This window comes from Palaemon carinicauda, chromosome 43, assembly GCF_036898095.1.
Source record: "Palaemon carinicauda isolate YSFRI2023 chromosome 43, ASM3689809v2, whole genome shotgun sequence".
Lineage (NCBI taxonomy): Eukaryota > Metazoa > Arthropoda > Malacostraca > Decapoda > Palaemonidae > Palaemon > Palaemon carinicauda.
The window spans coordinates 10329263-10347732 of record NC_090767.1 but is presented as its reverse complement, the minus strand read 5'-3'; the positions used below and the strand labels follow the sequence as shown (position 1 = coordinate 10347732).

The 18470-nt window shown below is 42.3% G+C and overlaps 1 protein-coding gene across 2 annotated transcripts in view; it reads right to left on the bottom strand.

Moving 5' to 3' along the window:
* Positions 1–15843: 15843 nt before the first annotated feature.
* LOC137633651 (serine/arginine repetitive matrix protein 1-like) overlaps positions 15844–18470 on the bottom strand; it is an 84985-nt gene continuing 82358 nt past the window's right edge. The window contains exons 10-11 of one of the 2 annotated variants that reach the window (XM_068365901.1): positions 18242–18405; positions 15844–16659 (exon numbers count right to left, since the gene is read on the bottom strand). In XM_068365901.1, the coding sequence (XP_068222002.1) occupies positions 16518–16659; positions 18242–18405 (306 nt within the window). In that variant the 3' untranslated portion in view covers positions 15844–16517. The remainder of the gene's footprint in view (positions 16660–18241; positions 18406–18470) is intronic. The other variant, XM_068365902.1, reaches the window with a different exon arrangement.

The window sequence follows — 18470 nt, the reverse complement described above, 5'->3', positions numbered from 1 at the left end:
TTATAAGCCGTGTCCTTACCCACTTAATTGCCTGTGCCCCCTCCTTAGACTGCCATAATCTTAGCGATACGGTTTTATATAAGGCAGTTAAGTGGCATGGCCGTCACCATACATCACCACCATGTTTGACGATGAACTACGTTGAGACTGTTCAAAATAACTATAAATAAGTTTTATTTTCTCCAAATGATAAATGGCAACTTATTTTGGATATTTATAAGCACATCTTTTTTAATGATTATAAAAAACTTTAAAAGACTGATGTTGTCCTGGGATGAGTTAGTATTAAGTGTTGGAGCTTCTATTGTAGTTGTGGAGGGGGCAATAGAAGATCACATGACATTAAAAGCAACTCTTGATATGAAACTACAAATGGATAAAAGTACGAATAATGCAGAAAACGATAAAATCAAAGATTGGAAAGAAGTGCCTCTTGTCTGGAATTTTAATGAACTGTTCTCCGGAGATGATTATGTAAAAACAACAGGGGTGTATATATGATAGCAGCCACATGCATGTATGATTATGACTAACTTAGAATATGGTAGTGTAAAGGAAGGTCGCAGAGCGGAGTCAATCCTCATCATGAGATAAACCTTAAAATAGCCTTAGAATATAATTTCTCCCGTAAATTCTCACCTAGATGGATACAAAAATCCCACATCTCAGTTTTAGACACTGTCTCCCGAAGTAAATTGAAGTAATGGGGCCCAGGAGACAGCAAGAACAGAGAAGGCGAACACAGTCAACTTGAAAAGGGGCGCCATGTTTGTTTACATGTGACGTCATCAACTTTTCTGATATTTCTATTTTATTTTTTCGATTATAAGTGAGTTTAAGACATATAAGTGCTTTACTTAAATTATATTAATAACAAATTACTTATTTATTTATTTATAAAAGTAGTTATATATCGCCATAACCGAAAAAAATATTAAATTCTTGAGCATCAAGTGAAGCTACTGTTTTTTCTACTTTATTTATATTATAAGTTATTCTAATGCATATAAGTGGTTTATAGGTATAAATAAATGTTATTTATAATAAATTTCTATATATATTTATTAAACAAACCAATTATATATAACCAAAAAGCTTAAAAAATATAAAGTGAAATTTACCTCCTGACAGAATTTGTTTAAACCATTGCATTCTTTAAACTTATTTTATTTTCTTATATAATAAATTAAAATATATTTTAAATGTAAATATATTATAAATGTTTATTAAGAATATTTTTATCACCCTAATTAATGATTTCATATATTTCATCATAAATGTTTTACTAATTTCTATACCTACTATATTCATATCTATTTGGTTTGTAATAAATATATTGAAATTTTTACTTTCTTAGAAAAAATCGGTTATATCTTTTAATATATCTTAAAATCTTAATTTCTAATACAATATATTATATAAAATATGTCTTTATTATTGATTTTACACTATATTAAATACAATCTTACTCCAATTTTCAAAAGGCCTATTGAATTCACGTTTTTTCTCCCATATGGTGGGAACATGTAGGGAATTAGAAAGCAAAAAAGGAGGTGCACCTATAGACATAGGGGATAATGCAGAGACCATAAGGAAATGCCCACGGTGTACTTCACAAGGAGCACTGCAAGCACCCATCACCTACTGAAACATTTCTATCTTATTTCTGATTGGATATATATTTTATTTTTCCTTGTTTCCTTTCCTCACTGGGCTACTTTTCCCTGTTGGGGCCCTTGGGCTTATAGCATCCTGCTTCTCCAACAAGGGTTGTAGCTTAGCTAATAATAATAATAATAATAATAATAATAATAATAATAATAATAATAATAATAATAATAATAATAATAATAATAATTGTTTGAACTTTTAAAGTTCCACCGATTCATCTGCCAGATTTGGAAGATCATTCCATAATCTGGTTGCAGCTGGAATAAAACTTATAGATTATTGTGTAGGCCTAGTGTTGAGCCTCATGATGGAGAAGGCAGAGAGAGAGAGAGAGAGAGAGAGAGAGAGAGAGAGAGAGAGAGAGAGAGAGAGAGAGAGAGGAGAGAGAGAGAATTTTTAATCAATTTATTTCACCCATTGGTGTCAGACATTTGAGCACAGAGAGAGAGAGAGAGAGAGAGAGAGAGAGAGAGAGAGAGAGAGAGATCTTTATTTTAATCAATTCATTGCATCCATTGGTGTCAGACTTTTCAGGAGAGAGAGAGAGAGAGAGAGAGAGAGAGAGAGAGAGAGAGAGAGAGAGAGAGAGAGAGAGAGAGAGAGAGAGAGAGAGAGAATTTTTATTTCAATCAATTCATTGCACCCATTGGTGTCAGACATTTGAGCAGAGAGAGAGAGAGAGAGAGAGAGAGAGAGAGAGAGAGAGAGAGAGAGAGAGAGAGAGAGAGAGAGAGAGAGAGAGAGAGAATTTTTATTTAAATCAATTTATTGCGCCCATTGGTGTCAGACATTTGAGCAGAGAGAGAGAGAGAGAGAGAGAGAGAGAGAGAGAGAGAGAGCACTAATTATCTAATCTGGAATGAGTGATTGGGGAATATAGTTAATCACCATTAGTTTAATTCCAGTTTTAACCAGGTCCTGGAATATTCCTCCTCACCTGGCAGTTGAATCGATGGAACTTTTAAAAAGTTCAAAATTGTTGCAATGGCGGAGGTCTTACCTCATAGTTTATGAATTTAAATATTTTAAATCTTTTGCAATAATGGAAGCCATAAAAATACATTTTCTGCTGTATGGGAAGCCTTAAAACCTCTGTTCTAATATACCTTTTTTAATTTAATCATTCATAGAGAAGTAGGTTGCTGTGGCCTGATTGGTAACGTCTCTGCCTGGTGTTTCCCGGTCGGGGGTTCGAATCCCGCTCAGACTCGTTAGTGCCATTAGTGTCTGGAACCTTACCATCCTTGTGAGCTAAGGTTGAGGGGTATGGGGGAGCCTATAGGTCTATCTGTTGAGTCATCAGCAGCCACTGCCTGACCCGCCCTGGTACTAGCTTGGGTGGAGAGGAGGCTTGGGCGCTGATCATATAATATACGGTCAGTCTCCAGGGCATTGTCCTGATTGCTAGGGCAATGTCGCTGTCCCTTGCCTCTGCCATCAGTCTCTAGGGCATTGTCCTGATTGCTAGGGCAATGTCGCTGTCCCTTGCCTCTGCCATCAGTCTCTAGGGCATTGTCCTGATTGCTAGGGCAATGTCGCTGTCCCTTGCCTCTGCCATCAGTCTCTAGGGCATTGTCCCTTGCCTCTGCCATCAGTCTCTAGGGCATTGTCCTGATTGCTAGGGCAATGTCGCTGTCCCTTGCCTCTGCCATCAGTCTCTAGGGCATTGTCCTGATTGCTAGGGCAATGTCGCTGTCCCTTGCCTCTGCCATCAGTCTCTAGGGCATTGTCCCTTGCCTCTGCCATCAGTCTCTAGGGCATTGTCCTGATTGCTAGGGCAATGTCGCTGTCCCTTGCCTCTGCCATCAGTCTCTAGGGCATTGTCCCTTGCCTCTGCCATCAGTCTCTAGGGCATTGTCCCTTGCCTCTGCCATCAGTCTCTAGGGCATTGTCCTGATTGCTAGGGCAATGTCGCTGTCCCTTGCCTCTGCCATCAGTCTCTAGGGCATTGTCCCTTGCCTCTGCCATCAGTCTCTAGGGCATTGTCCTGATTGCTAGGGCAATGTCGCTGTCCCTTGCCTCTGCCATCAGTCTCTAGGGCATTGTCCTGATTGCTAGGGCAATGTCGCTGTCCCTTGCCTCTGCCATCAGTCTCTAGGGCATTGTCCTGATTGCTAGGGCAATGTCGCTGTCCCTTGCCTCTGCCATCAGTCTCTAGGGCATTGTCCCTTGCCTCTGCCATCAGTCTCTAGGGCATTGTCCCTTGCCTCTGCCATCAGTCTCTAGGGCATTGTCCTGATTGCTAGGGCAATGTCGCTGTCCCTTGCCTCTGCCATCAGTCTCTAGGGCATTGTCCCTTGCCTCTGCCATCAGTCTCTAGGGCATTGTCCTGATTGCTAGGGCAATGTCGCTGTCCCTTGCCTCTGCCATCAGTCTCTAGGGCATTGTCCTGATTGCTAGGGCAATGTCGCTGTCCCTTGCCTCTGCCATCAGTCTCTAGGGCATTGTCCCTTGCCTCTGCCATCAGTCTCTAGGGCATTGTCCTGATTGCTAGGGCAATGTCGCTGTCCCTTGCCTCTGCCATCAGTCTCTAGGGCATTGTCCCTTGCCTCTGCCATCAGTCTCTAGGGCATTGTCCTGATTGCTAGGGCAATGTCGCTGTCCCTTGCCTCTGCCATCAGTCTCTAGGGCATTGTCCTGATTGCTAGGGCAATGTCGCTGTCCCTTGCCTCTGCCATCAGTCTCTAGGGCATTGTCCTGATTGCTAGGGCAATGTCGCTGTCCCTTGCCTCTGCCATCAGTCTCTAGGGCATTGTCCTGATTGCTAGGGCAATGTCGCTGTCCCTTGCCTCTGCCATTCATGAGCGACCTTTAAACCTTTATAAGGGAGCCGCCAGTCATAAGCTTGAAGTCTTTTCAAGATACATCAAATATTTAGGCTATTGAGAAATGCAATAAGATGCCGAGATCATTCGTTGAGACAGACTTGGTTTACGAGGCCAATATCAAAGGGTTGGGGTGGCCTAGGCCTATGTAAGCTTATTTCAAAGAATTCATTTACTATTTTCATCGTAGAAACCTTTGGAATTAATCCATTAATGTAATACACAAATTTGTAGATGTATTTTAAATTGTATTACTTCTTATATCGTTTATTTATTTCCTTATTTCTTTCCTCACTAGGTTATTTTTCTTTCTGTAGGAGCCCTTGGGCTTATAGCATCTTGCTTTTCTAACTAGGGTTGTAGCTTAGCTATTAATATTATTATTAATAATAATAATAATAATTATATTAATAATGTGGTAACGTCCTTCACTGGTGATCGCCAGACTGGGGTTGGAGTCCTCAAACTCGTTAGTTCCTTAGGTTGCTGCAACCCCACCAGCCTTGTGAGTTAAGGATGGGTGTTGGTTTGTCAGAGCCTATAGGTCTATCTGCTGAGTCATCAGCAGCCATTGTCTGGCCTTCCTTGGTCCTAGCTTGGGTGGAGAGGGGGCTTGGGTGCTGATTATATGTATATATGGTCAGTCTCTACGGTATTGTCCATCTTGATGGGACAATGTCACTATCCCTTGTCTCTGCCATTGATGTGCAGCCTTTAAACCTTTAAATTAGCTGGTGTGCAATATGTGTTCATAATGTGCTACCAACTAACACTGGGCTGCAGCCATTGTTGTGGTCAGTCAGCTCTCTAGTGTCTCACGATAAACATTGCCGTGGATCCTGTCTCACTGCAAACCCAACGTGGCGCTGTGACTTTATGGGAGAAGATAAGTCCGTGATACAGCGACCATCCAAGCTAACGTCGAGGCGTACCTCTCCTGAAATGTTGAGGACTTGTCACGGGCCGCGATGAAGGCACAAACGAAAATTGTGCGGACCGGCAACATCCCAGCCCCAGCAGGCACAGGCACAGGCAGTCATCTGTTACCTAGTCAATGACGGCCTGGCATAACACGACAAGACGAGCATATCGGTAATCACGACAGATTGGTGAAAGGAGGGCATTGGTTGCATCACCTTCCAGAGCAGCATTGTACCTGTCAGTCACCTGACAGCACCTTCTGTCGCAAGGGCAGCTGGAGTCTCGCTCTATGTCGCATTCGACAGCTCAACCCCACTGTGGAAGGATAAGCTCTTCCTGCCACCTGTTGTTATTACTTATTATAATTACTAACTAAGCTACAACCTCAGTTGGAAAAGTAGGATGCTATAAGCCCAAGGGCTCCAACAAGAAAAACTAACCCCCCGAGGAAAGGAATTTAGGAAATAAATAAACTACAAGAGAAGTAATGAATAATCAAAATAAAATATTCTAAGAACAGTAACATTAAAATAACCTTTCATATATAAACTATAAAAAGAAACATCTCAGCCTCTTCAACGTAAAAACATTTTCTGCAAGTTTAAACTTCTGATGTTCCACCAATTCAACTATCTGCCTAGGAAGACCATTCGACATCTTGGTCACAGCTGGAATAAAACTTCTAGAATACTGTGTAGAAGACTAGGTTGTTCCTGCTAGGGTGCCCCAGTCTAACCATCATAACATGCGACTGCCTACTTGTCACACTGCTGGGCGAAGGGGACCTTAAGGATGTGATCAACACCAAGGATTTTCTCTAAACACACCTGACTTTGAAATCGTCCAAAGAAGCTTTTGACATGCACACTTTCGTACAGAATACAATCGTATAGAATGAGGACCAAAATCTCCATCCAAGGACTTGGTGTAACAGCTATAGCCAGCCAGAGTCAGACCAGCTGATTGGCCCCAACAGAATTCACAAGACATCGCCTGCCTTCACCCATTCTTCAGTGTTGGTGATTTGTTAACCATAAGGTAGGACCTGGTAGCTTACTCTGTGGATCAACAACAACATATATTTCATCATCCTGAAACATTTAAGTTGTCAGGTAGCCACCATGGCTTCCATTCTATGCTTAGAGGGGCAGGGATAGAAGATTTTTAGCAGTGTGCAAGAACATGGCCCTTCACCGTCTCCTGAAGCAATGGTGCTCATACCCCAGGAAGAAGACCCCTTCCAGTGGGTCCCCTCAGATATGTTTCAGGTCGAATGCAATGTATACGTGGCATACAGGTTGGCTAGACATAGCTCACTTCAACAGTGCCACATCTAACAATATAAGTAACCACCTTCGGTCCTACCTTTCACACGGGGGGACACCAGAACAAATATCGACTAACAGAAGGACAAACTTAACCGGTGAAAAGGAGGAGGTCTTCTTCAGGAAATGGGGATCAAGATCCATTTGTCATCAGCCCAGTAACACCCCCCACCCCCCCCGTCCAACGGCAGGGAAGCTGCAGCTGATAGACAGAGAGGCTCCTCCAAGAACGTCAAAAGGAGGCGCCCTTGAGTCAGTAAAGAAAGCCCTGGCAAAGACTCCAGTATCTCAACACGCCTCTTAATGGGTTAACAGCTTGCGACAGCCTGCCAACTATGGGATAGTGTTTCCACAGCTAAAGTACACCTGTCGGTAGACAGGTACTGGAGACTCACAGTGTTGAAGGGAAATGCAAGTGGTAAAATTTCACAGGAGGCTATGCGCACTCTTAAGCCCACCAGGAGACTCCCACCCATTAAATAGAGGACCCACAAGTGTATACAGAACTAAGCTGCCGACCAGTGGGACAGGACGGGCGTAGTCTCGGAAATCAGGTCCCACCATCAGTACACAGCCAAGCTTGACAGAAGCAGTAAGCTCTCCAAGAGGAATGGACAGCACATTGACCCCCAAGCTCACTGGTGTCCCAGCCCAGTACCCTTGTCAGCCCTACGCCCTCACAGCCAGTTCAAACACTACCTTAAGGAGCCCAGTGTCGTTAGTAGGTGGTAAAGCCAAGTAGCTTGAAGACTTCATTTGATATTTTCATTAGTTATTTCATCCAATTAAGCCAATGAAGAATTCTTTTATTTTCTGTTACCCGTACTATCCCTGATTTGTTAAGATCAAAGTTTATTTTTTTCCACATCCCACCCTCCCACATTATCCACCACAGATGAAGCTTCAGTAGGGGATTCAGCATTATGAAGCTTCATCTGTGGTGGATAATGTACGAGGGTGGGCTTTGGCAACCTAGCAGTACTAGCTGAACTCGGTTGAGTCCCTTGTTAGGCTGGAGGAACGTAGAGAGTAGAGGTCCCCTTTTTGTTTTTGTTTCATTTGTTGATGTCGGCTACCCCCCAAAATTGGGGGAAGTGCCTTGGTATATGTATGTATGTTTAAAGTATATTTATTTGACTATAATTCAATAAAAAATCAAGTTATTTAAATTTATTCTTTTTCTTTCGGATATAACTATAGTAGGACATTTTCCACTTTGTTACATTTATTGTGCCGCCGTCTGATACTGAAATGAAAGTTATTCTTGTTCCACTGGTTGCTTTTGCTGGGAGAGGAAGAAGGCTTGAAGTCATGGCTACTTGGAGTCTAGGGCCTTGACACAAACCCCTGAACAAAGATAATGGAGATTATCTATCCATCAGAATGTCTACTGACACAGGAAAAAGATAAAGATATTACTTAACTTTCCAGAAGCTGATGAGGCTGGGGAAGACATCATAGCGTCCAAAATACTCCAAAATAGCACGAGAGAACTGGGAAAACACCGGTCTAGCGAAGCTACAAGAGAAAGAATGACGGTGGCGCCTCGCGGTGGCGGACAGGCGCACTATTTGCAGAGCAGTAGTGACTCGTCGAGAGCGATGTCTCTGGAACGACTCACCTTATTCTTGCCTCTCTTTCCCCTTGTAGTGAAAGCTCTATTGGGGGTGTAGATAGCCATGAGACGTGTCGAGAATACGTCCTCTGATATTACACGATATCCCTTCGTAAAATTTTAAGGGATATTCGCTCCAGTAGTTAGAATTCTGGATACCTTTGGTAAATTCTCTGGGATATATCACTGTAGTCAAATATACCTAGGAAGCTACCTTTGAAGGAACTTCCATCAGGACGACATGGCTACCTCACCCAATAATAGATTTTTCGCTACACTCAAAATCCGTTTTTCCTACTTGCTTTGCCAGGGCTAATCGAATTTGAGTGGATTTAGCTCATATGAGGTAAAGACTGTGACCTCCCTCAGGAGTCTAATTGATTCTCTTGAAGAGTCCAGGTCTGATTCCAAGCTGAACACTTGCATAGGGGACCGAGGAGAGGGATGACCCGCTAATCAAGGTACTGAAACATTCGATATGTTGATGATAAGGAGCGATCAGGGTCCCTCTGAATCTCAATGTCTTCCGCTGACTGTTGAAGAATCGGAGAGACAGGCAAAGAGGGGAGTAAATGCGTAAAAATTTAGGATTCCCGGAGATGTTGGAAGGCCTCTTTGAACTTCACTGACAGTCTACAAATGAGAAAATCCTGCAAATTTCTTATCCTACCATATGGAATACAGGTTAATTGCTGGTGAGAAATTAAGTCATTCTGCCAGGCAACGACGCAAGGACGCTGTCTTCTACTCCCGAGAGTGCACCTGCTTGAAAAGGGTTTGTAACATTGGGCGCGGATGGAAGCATTGTCGACTGTTATCGCTTCCAAGTGCTTTATCAACCCTTTGGAAAACTGCAAAGTAAAAGCAATGCAAGAATTCCCAGTATGTTGCACGAGAAGAGTTCTCACAACAGATTTCGTCACGCAATTCCCAGGGTAGATCACCCTGCATTCCTGTTGTCACCCTACCCGAAGGCAAGGGGAGCTCTGTTTTGTATACAAGTAAAGCTTCAGGAACTACAAGAGCGATTGAAGGGTAGGTGGCCAAGTGGAACTGGCCTTCTTGTTGATGAGGAAATTCTCTAAAGGCTATGTTTCTGTCGACCCAGAAAGAAGTGTATGAATAGTTACGTTTACACTGTTGATCTGATTGTTTGCCTGGAATCCCCACACCTGTTATGTTAAGGTTGTCCCAAATATTCCACTCTCTGTCTGGAAGTCCATAGATAGAGACAAGAGGCAAAGAGTCTATCTCCATGCTGAACTGAATCTCTTGGAAGAAGGTATAAAGAGGCAATTGCCAAAACCCATCAGAAAAACAAGTGCCTATTGAAAAGAGACTAGTGTGAACACATGCATGAACTATTGAGGAATGATAGTCAGTCTGAAGCACTAGGCTTTGAATTGGTAGTTATTTTTCTCATAGACGGAGCAGAGAAAACCTGTAAGACAAAGGGAACGAATCCGACGGTACATGTCTAAGTCTACAGGGACGGAGTGGTCGTCATTTTTATGACGGACCGTACGCAGCTAGCTGTGCCTATTCTGAATTGCATCTGGGGAACCAAGCATGAAGACTGATGACTGGTCTTCAATTCCATTTCTAAGAGTAGACTGTAGGAGTCCATAAACCTCGGCAGTCCTCATGCTCCCTCCATTCCTTTCATTCAGGCTTAAGTTTGGTAGATCACAAGCAACCTCGGCAAGCAGGCCTGGAACATTGTGACACTCCTCATACTACCCGGCATATACTCACTAAAAGATCCTGTGGGAAGTCACTGAATTCTATGATCCTTTCTGCCTTTCCTCTCCTTCTAACTAGAAGGCCCGGTTGTGGGTGAAAAGGAGTTCTGTCCCAGCTCTTCCAGGGGATGAAGAACATGGAGGAGCCAAATGGACTTGTAGGACGCTAGATTCTATCTCAGTGCTTGCTAAAGGTATGATGAGGATCTCAGAATATTATTCTTGAAGGGACTCGCCCTCAGCGGTAGCTGATCACTGGAAGAGAAGACCTGTTTGGGCCTTTTTCCACCACTACTACCCTAATGTTATTCCTTCCACTGGAACCTTGATTCAGATTCCATGGCATTCGACTCACTTGTCTGGACGTTGTGTCCTTGTGCTAGTCTCTTCATCCGGGTCCCTACCGTCAGCGTGGAGACTCTACTGGTTTCATCAATTGGGGAGGATGTTTGAGAAACGTAGGAACTTGGAATTGCCGCACTAGGCTGCCCTAAGGGTAGTAATATCTGAAGTTTTCTTCCTGAAGAAAATACACAAGAGCTCTTGGTTGGATGTAATCATTGTCGACAACTGCACACGCAATGTGACATCTTGGTGTTTGTACGAGTGCCGAGATCAGAATTGAGAAGTCACCCATTGTAACGTTTGGAGAGCAAGCGAGAAGGAAGATCCTGATATGTGGGAAAACTCAAGATAGGATTATACTCTGGAGGTGGGAAGACCTAAATCAAGGATTGATATCAGCGAGTCGGAAGATCTCGCACGATGGCGTCGCCTACGTGTCTCGGGAATGTCCCAAGAAAGGAGAGGGATGAGAGGTTGGATCTATGGGACATTGCTGATCGTACAAAACCATGCAGAGGTAACGCCTCAAGTCTCCAGTGAATATGATAGATTGTCATGTACTTCAGTGATTACTTCTTCCTCCTTATCTGTGGTAGGAGCACTGTGAGGGAACAAGTTGAGCGAACCAGGGAACTAGTTCCCTGGTGTCTAAAAGGTGATGAACCCTTGAGGCACACGTGCAAACTCAAATCGTTGTTCCAGATCGCATGATTCCCTATCTCGGTAACTTATTGCAAGTTTCCTGATTGCTGTACACGATCGTAAGATTCCAGACCTCGGAAAGCAATTGTATGGTTCCCTCTTACTGTACACGAGCATAGAGTTCTGGACCGGGGTAAATGATTGTAGAGTTCCTGATCACGGTAAACGATTGTGGTTTTCCCAATCGCAGTAATCGATTATGGCGCACGGCTGATCCCATGAAAAACGCTAAACGGGGAGAACAACCGCTAAGCAACCTATCTTGCTGGGAGCGAACACAACCGGGATATTCCCCTAAAGATGAAACACAAAAGGGCAGGGAACAAAGAAACCTCAAGCTCATGTCACGAAGATCTCGTAACCTGTACATGCAATGAGAACGCTCTTAGGTCGCTCTTAGGTCCCTCTTACGTCGTATTACGATATGAAAGAGCAAGGACGAAGCAGATGCCAGAAGTTCCAAGACCCGAAAATCACCGAAGAAGATACACGAAGTGTCCAGTTGCGTAGCGTCAAGCAAGAACGGTGAATGCAGGAATCTTGTAACCAAGTGTATTCTCAGGGAAATAATTTCTAATACATAACTTACATGCACGAAGCTAGAATGTTCTCCATATCCAACTCACATCGGTTGGTGAGGGATCTTTCTTCCCGACAGAGAAAACAAGAGCTCGAGAGTCGATCTCATACCAGGCTGAGTGCTAGGAACACGCGTGCGATTAATCATATCGCAAACCTCTCACAGCTGGATACTCTCTTGGTACAAATCACTCATCGCTGCGTATGATCCAAGTACATACCACCCCACACTTAAAGATCGTTGCAGAAATGTATCTTCACTGATCTGACCTGCTACAATTAGATGTCATCTTCCCCTTCAAGTGTTGTAGTAGTATTCTGTTGAGGGTACAATGCATACAGATGTCTGTTTCCGAAGAAACAACTTTTGGTATGCATCTTTTCTCTCGCTCTCTTATAAGCTCTCTCTCTCTCTCTCTCTCTCTCTCTCTCTCTCTCTCTCTCTCACACGGGGAAAATTGTGTAAGTTGTATGCGAAATACTTGATGCAAAAGTATGTAGAAGATTGAAGCCTCTCTCTCTCTAATTGTGTAAGTTGTATGCGAAATACTTGATGCAAAAATATGTAGAAGATTGAAGCCTGCCTCTCTCTCTCTCTCTCTCTGATTTTTAGTCAGTTTTTAGCATGCAACCGTTACATTTATTTATGGGGAAAATTGAGTAAGTTGTGTGCAAAATACTTGATGTAATGTTATGGGAAAGTTTGAAGCCTGGCTAAGAGGGTTGATGATGCTGAAACGAGAAAATAGCAAAACTAAAATAAAAAATAACGATATGCGATGCATTCACTGAGGATGTAGTAAACGCTTTGATTTATAGAAATCATTGTTTTGGATCCGATTCAGAACGTAGAGGAGAAATAAGTCCTATACTAAAGATAAATGCCGCGGGTAGGACTAGTAGGACTATCCACTTCATGCTGAAATGTGATCCTGAAATTTGAAATGAAGAGGAGGATGAGGCCCTTACTCATTCTAGTGAGAGTGCACAGGTAGGCGTTGTGTAAGCGCACTTAAATCGTATACCTATAAGTATAATGTATCTTCTGTGAAGGAATGGACCACATACATATTCTCTCCTCACGGCAAATTCGCAAGCAAACGTCCAACTGTCAAGGTTCTTGCTTTAACAGAAGACGAATGTGATCTCTCTGAGGGTGAGCGTAGCTTTCTAGAAGGGTGTGCATGCAAAAAGTAGAGAGCCCTTCATCTGGAGATCGCACACCCGCAGTAGTGTGAAGATAGGTGACACCAAGATCCGGGGAGTGTGCGCAACATGGGGAGCACTTTTGCGAGGGGTATCTGTGATTATAAGATCGCATCCAAACGGGTGAGCATGATTGTGAACGAATAGATTATTATTATTACTATTATTATTATTATTAATTGCTAAGCTACAACCCTAGTTGGAAAAGCAGGATACTATAAGCCCAGGGGCTCAAACAAGGAAAATAGCCCAGTGAGGAAAGGAAACAAGGAAATATTAAATATTTTAAGAATAGTAAAATAAATTTCTACATAAACTATAAAAACTTTAACAAAACAAGAATATGAAAAATAAGATAGAATAGTGTGCCCTAGTGTACTCTCAAGCAGGAAAACACTCCCAATATAGTGGAAGACCATGGTACAAAGGCTTTGGCACTACCGAAGAATAGAGAAAATGGTTTGATTTTGGAGTGTCCTTCTCCTAGAAGTGCTGCTTACCATAGCTAAAGAGTCTCTTCTATCCTTACCAAGAGAAAAGTGGCCACTGAACAATTACAATGCAGTAGTTAACCCCTTGGGTGAAGAAGAATTGTTTGGTAATCTAAGTGGTGTCAGGTGTATGAGGACATGGGAGAATATGTAGAGAATAGGCAAGACTATTTGGTGTATGTGTAGGCAAATGGAAAATGAACCGTAACCAGAGAGAAGGATCCAATGTAGTACTGTCTGGCCAGTCAACGGACCCCATAACTCTCTAGCGGTAGTATCTCAACATGCAAGCATGTGAATGCTTATTTAGCCAATGAATACGAGGAGTAGTGATCACTAACGGGTGGGGTGGTAACCCTGTAGTGAGGTGGTAATCCTGTAGGAGTGGGAGATTGGGAACAGATGAGAGAGCACTCTTAGGACTCCCCTAGTAAAGTGAGAGCACATAATAACAAGCTAATGAAAAGTACCTCGTAGTTTTGTCGTCTTTGTCCTTGGGGAAGGATCAGGCAACACTCTCTCCCATGAGAGAAGAAACTGTAATTCATAAATCTCTTAGAGAACTAATAGTCCAAAAAAGAGGAAAAGGGCAAAGTCCTTATTTCTTCTGGCTGGTTCTTTACTCCAAGTCCCATGAAAGACCGGATCCCCCGTCGGCAACAAGAGACGTAGGTGCGGCAGAAGGTGAAGGAATATCTTGAAGTTCAAAAGTTCAAAGTTGGAGCAAATGTTTTTATGTTGACCAGGCTGATACGAGTCTTTTTATAGTTTATATATGACATATCTGTTTTTGACGTTGTTAATAGTTTATATAGAACATATCTGTTTTGACGCTATTACTGTTTTTAGAATGATTTATTGTTAATTTATTCTCATCATTTATTTATTTCATTTCTTTTCCTCACTGGGTTATTTTTCCCTGTTGGAGCCCTTGGGCTTATAGCACCTTGCTTTTCTAACTAGGGTTGTAGCTTGGCTAGTAATAATAATAATAATAATTATAATCTGTCAACAGTGTGCAGTGACGTTTCATTCTTCAGTTACGATGATGTCGATCTCACAAGCAAACGTTAGCGTGGGAGTAAACATCAATGGGAATGCTGTTATCAGGAATAAAAACTGTATATCGTTATGTTAAACAGAAACTGTCAGTCAGGTACAGTTATCAGGAAAACTGCAAAGGCTTTCGTCTCCCTTGAAATTCCTCGAACATAACGAACCGTTAACCATCATGTAGAGGAAAAAAGCAAAATTTAGAATGGCAGCTTGATGGCACCAGGAGTACGCCTGTACTCCCATACTCTCCAGCAGCAGGAAATAAAAAGGCTACTTAGCTAGCTGGCGGGGAGGGGGGGGGGGAGACGGGGCTTCTCCGCCACCACCCGGTAACTATCGACACCTCGTTAAAAATTCTAACAACTGAGTCTAACCCAAGATAAAGGACGAGGGTTTGCATTCGTGTGGGAACAATGACATATCTCCGAGGTATCAGGTGAATTTGTTCTTTGTTTATCATAATTCTTCTTCCTCACCATCTTGATTCATAGCTCCGATACACAACCCCAATCAAGAATCCTGCTGGATTTATTTCCTTCTTTCCAAAGGATCTATTCTTGACAGAAGTCGGCTGCAGGATGTGAGAATACAGCGGCAGTCTCATAGCATCGAATGGTATTGCGGTTGTGTCCCTATGAATAATACGTGTACCAGCACAAGATGTGAGACTTGTACAATACTGGTTCATAATACAATGAAGCATAATGCCATACAGGTACTGTATGGATACCTGGTGAAAATAACAACAATAACCAAATGCCATACACGTACGGCACGATCGCCAGGTGAAAATAACAACAACGACCAATTTATTTAATTTAATTTCTATCCATACAGAAAGTATACAAAGAATACAAAACCAAATATATAAACTATATTACCCCCAACCCCCCCTCATCCCACCCCCCCCGGACATCCATCCTTCCTTCCGTCACGTAAACAACTGCCGGCATTCATAGGCTCGTTATAAAAATTATCTGCTAATTTCCGCACATATAAAAAATGTACCTCACACATTCACGGATTCACGCAAACAGACTTTCACGGAGAACAGATCGTGCATCCAGCTGAGAATTAGAAGAAGAAGAAGCTTCTTCCGCATAAAAATCAAAGTATAAAAAACTTAAGAACTTAAGTGTTACTGAGCAGTCATTCAATAAAGACGTACGCGTATCATACGCAAAATGTTTTCAATGAAGACGTACGCGTACTGTATGTAAAATGTTTTTAATGAAGACGTATGCGTACCATACATGAAAAGTTTGCAATGAAGACGTACACGTACCGTTTGTAAAACTTTTTCAGTGAAGATGTATGCGTACCATACTTGAAAGTTTGCAATGAAGATGTACGCGTACCATACGTAAAAACGTTTTCAATGACGATGTTCGTGTACTGTACATAAGACGTTTTCAATGAAGACGTACGCGTACTGTACGTAAAATGTTTTCAATGAAGACGTACACGTACCGTTCGTAAAACGTTTTCAATGAAGACGTACGCGTACCGTACGTAAAAACGTTTTCAATGAAGACGTACGCGTATTGCAAGTAAAAAGTACGCGTACCGTACGTAAAACATTTTGTAGCGCTCAAAGAAAAAAAAAGTCTATGTAAGCTGTCATTAGGAAATATAAAACTATGCAATCATAATTAACAATTACTCAGGACATCTTTAGATACAGAATATCATTATATCACAAAATAGCAGGAAAAATAAGCACTAGATCTCTTCGCCCCACAGGCGACGTCACCCAACACCGCCAAGATTTCTCCTCTCCCCTAAAAGCTCCCAAGGAAATGATGTCAATTTCTGGTCTGAAGCTCTCCCTGGTTATCTACTATATTAGTTAGCTTTTCCAAAGCTCATACAAATCTCTGTTAGGGTTAAGTAACTAAATACATCATCAACGGTTTCCAGCATCGGTCGACTCGTAACAAACGCCTTAAACGTAAAAACGTGCGATTACAACGGGACACGTGACAACATTTACACTTGTTATATACATAACAGAATCTACATCGGCACAGTCGGCAGTCTCAGAAGAGTCGGACGCGGCTCAGCTTGGCGTCGATCTCCTCGATGACGTTGTCAATGCGCTCGCTGACGCCCTTGAAGACAGACGGCTCTGGGCCGATCATTTTGATTAGTGCAGGCACCTCGGTGGACGAATAGCAGAATCTGTAATTCAATACATAAGATTAATAATGATAGCATTTCCCGCTCTATAATTCTCATCTTTCATTCATCTCAAAAGAGTTACCTCAAGTCAAAGGAACTTGCTCTAAATAACGTACAGTATTTAACCCTTTTACCTCCAGGCTATTTGGAAATTTCCAACCCTTAACCCCCAAGGGGTTATTTTTTTCCCAGCACATTTTGCAGTATATTTCTTTTAAATTTCTCTAACAGCCTTAATTTTTGACATAGAGAGGTCAGGTTGGTCTCATTCTCTTGGAAAATGCCTGAATTTTTTCAAAAAATATAAAAAATATGAAAAAAAAAATTTTCATAGCATTTTTTTGCAAGGACGTACCGGTACGTCCATGGGGGTAAAGGGATGAGTTTTGTGAAACGTACCAGTACGTCCTTTGGGGGTAAAAGGGTTAATAAAATATTGCAAAGGTAAAAGCAAAATCTGGTCTGAAGGCAACAGATTATTCTTACAAGAATGAAGGGGAGAAAATTGGATTCACCCTTAATAATAGAGTCAAGGAAGTAGAGACACACAAGGACCATTTGTAAGAATGATTGAGTTACTGATGAGGCAGAAATAAAATCTAGCGTTGAGGGAAACCAAGACGGGAGACTAATGACATCAGGAAGAAATGACAGAGGGAAAAAAAAAGGATCTCTGTGAAGGACATGAGACAAAGACAGTGGAAAAAAAGGACACCAGAGAAGAGAACGAGTCATGCAGGAAAAATAGACCGCAAAGGGCACGAGATAAAAATGACGCTGGAAGAAAAGAACATTTGCAAAGGATATAGGACATGACAGTGGGAAAAAAGGATACCAGTAAAGAATGTGAGACATGACAGCAGAATAAAAGAACACTAGCGAAGGACGTGAGACATGTGACAGCGGAATTAAAGAACACTAGCGAAGGACGTGAGACATGTGACAGCGTAATAAAAGAACACTAGCGAAGGACGTGCGACATGTGACATCGGAATAAAAGAACACTAGCGAAGGACGTGAGACATGTGACAGCGGAATAAAAGGATACCAGCGAAGAACGTGAGACATAACAGCGGAATAAAAGAACACTGGCGAAGGACGTGAGACATGTGACAGCGGAATTAAAGAACACAAGTGAAGGACATGAGACATGTGGCAGCGGAATAAAAGAACACAAGCAAAGGACGCGAGACATGTGATAGCGGAATAAAAGAACACGATCGAAAGACAAAAGCCAGTGGAAATGAAAGGACAACAGGGAACATTTAACATAAGATAAGACATTTGTCTCTCTTGAGAAAGATAATATGTGGCACAAAAGCTGTGAGAAAAGGCTAAGTGGCAACTGTATTTAAATCTTAATTCTATAATGGTGATTTGATCAGAAGGGAACTTTATACATCAGACTGTAGAGTACTAGTCAGTTCTATGGGGACTGTAGAGTATGTCCCTACGGGAGAGGTGTTATAGTTTCTGATTCTGAAGGATTAGGATAACAGTAATTAGTGCATTAGAATTCTACTAAAGAAACGCGGAAGGATATTCAGAATCCTGCCAACGAAACGGCTCTTTCGAAAGGTACCTGCAGAGCGCAGTCATTGTGCGCCACAGGAGTTCCTCAGGGGGATGGCTGTTGAAGAACTGCAGGATGGCCATCGCCAGTTCCGGAGCGACGTCGTCGAACACGACCGTTTTCACTTCCTTCGTTCCCAGGTTGTACATGAGCGCCGTGCCGTATTCCTGCACCTATGGGGGGGGGGGGGGGAGAACAGAGTGGTCAGAAACTCGACTTTGTGAATTCCTTTAGTAAT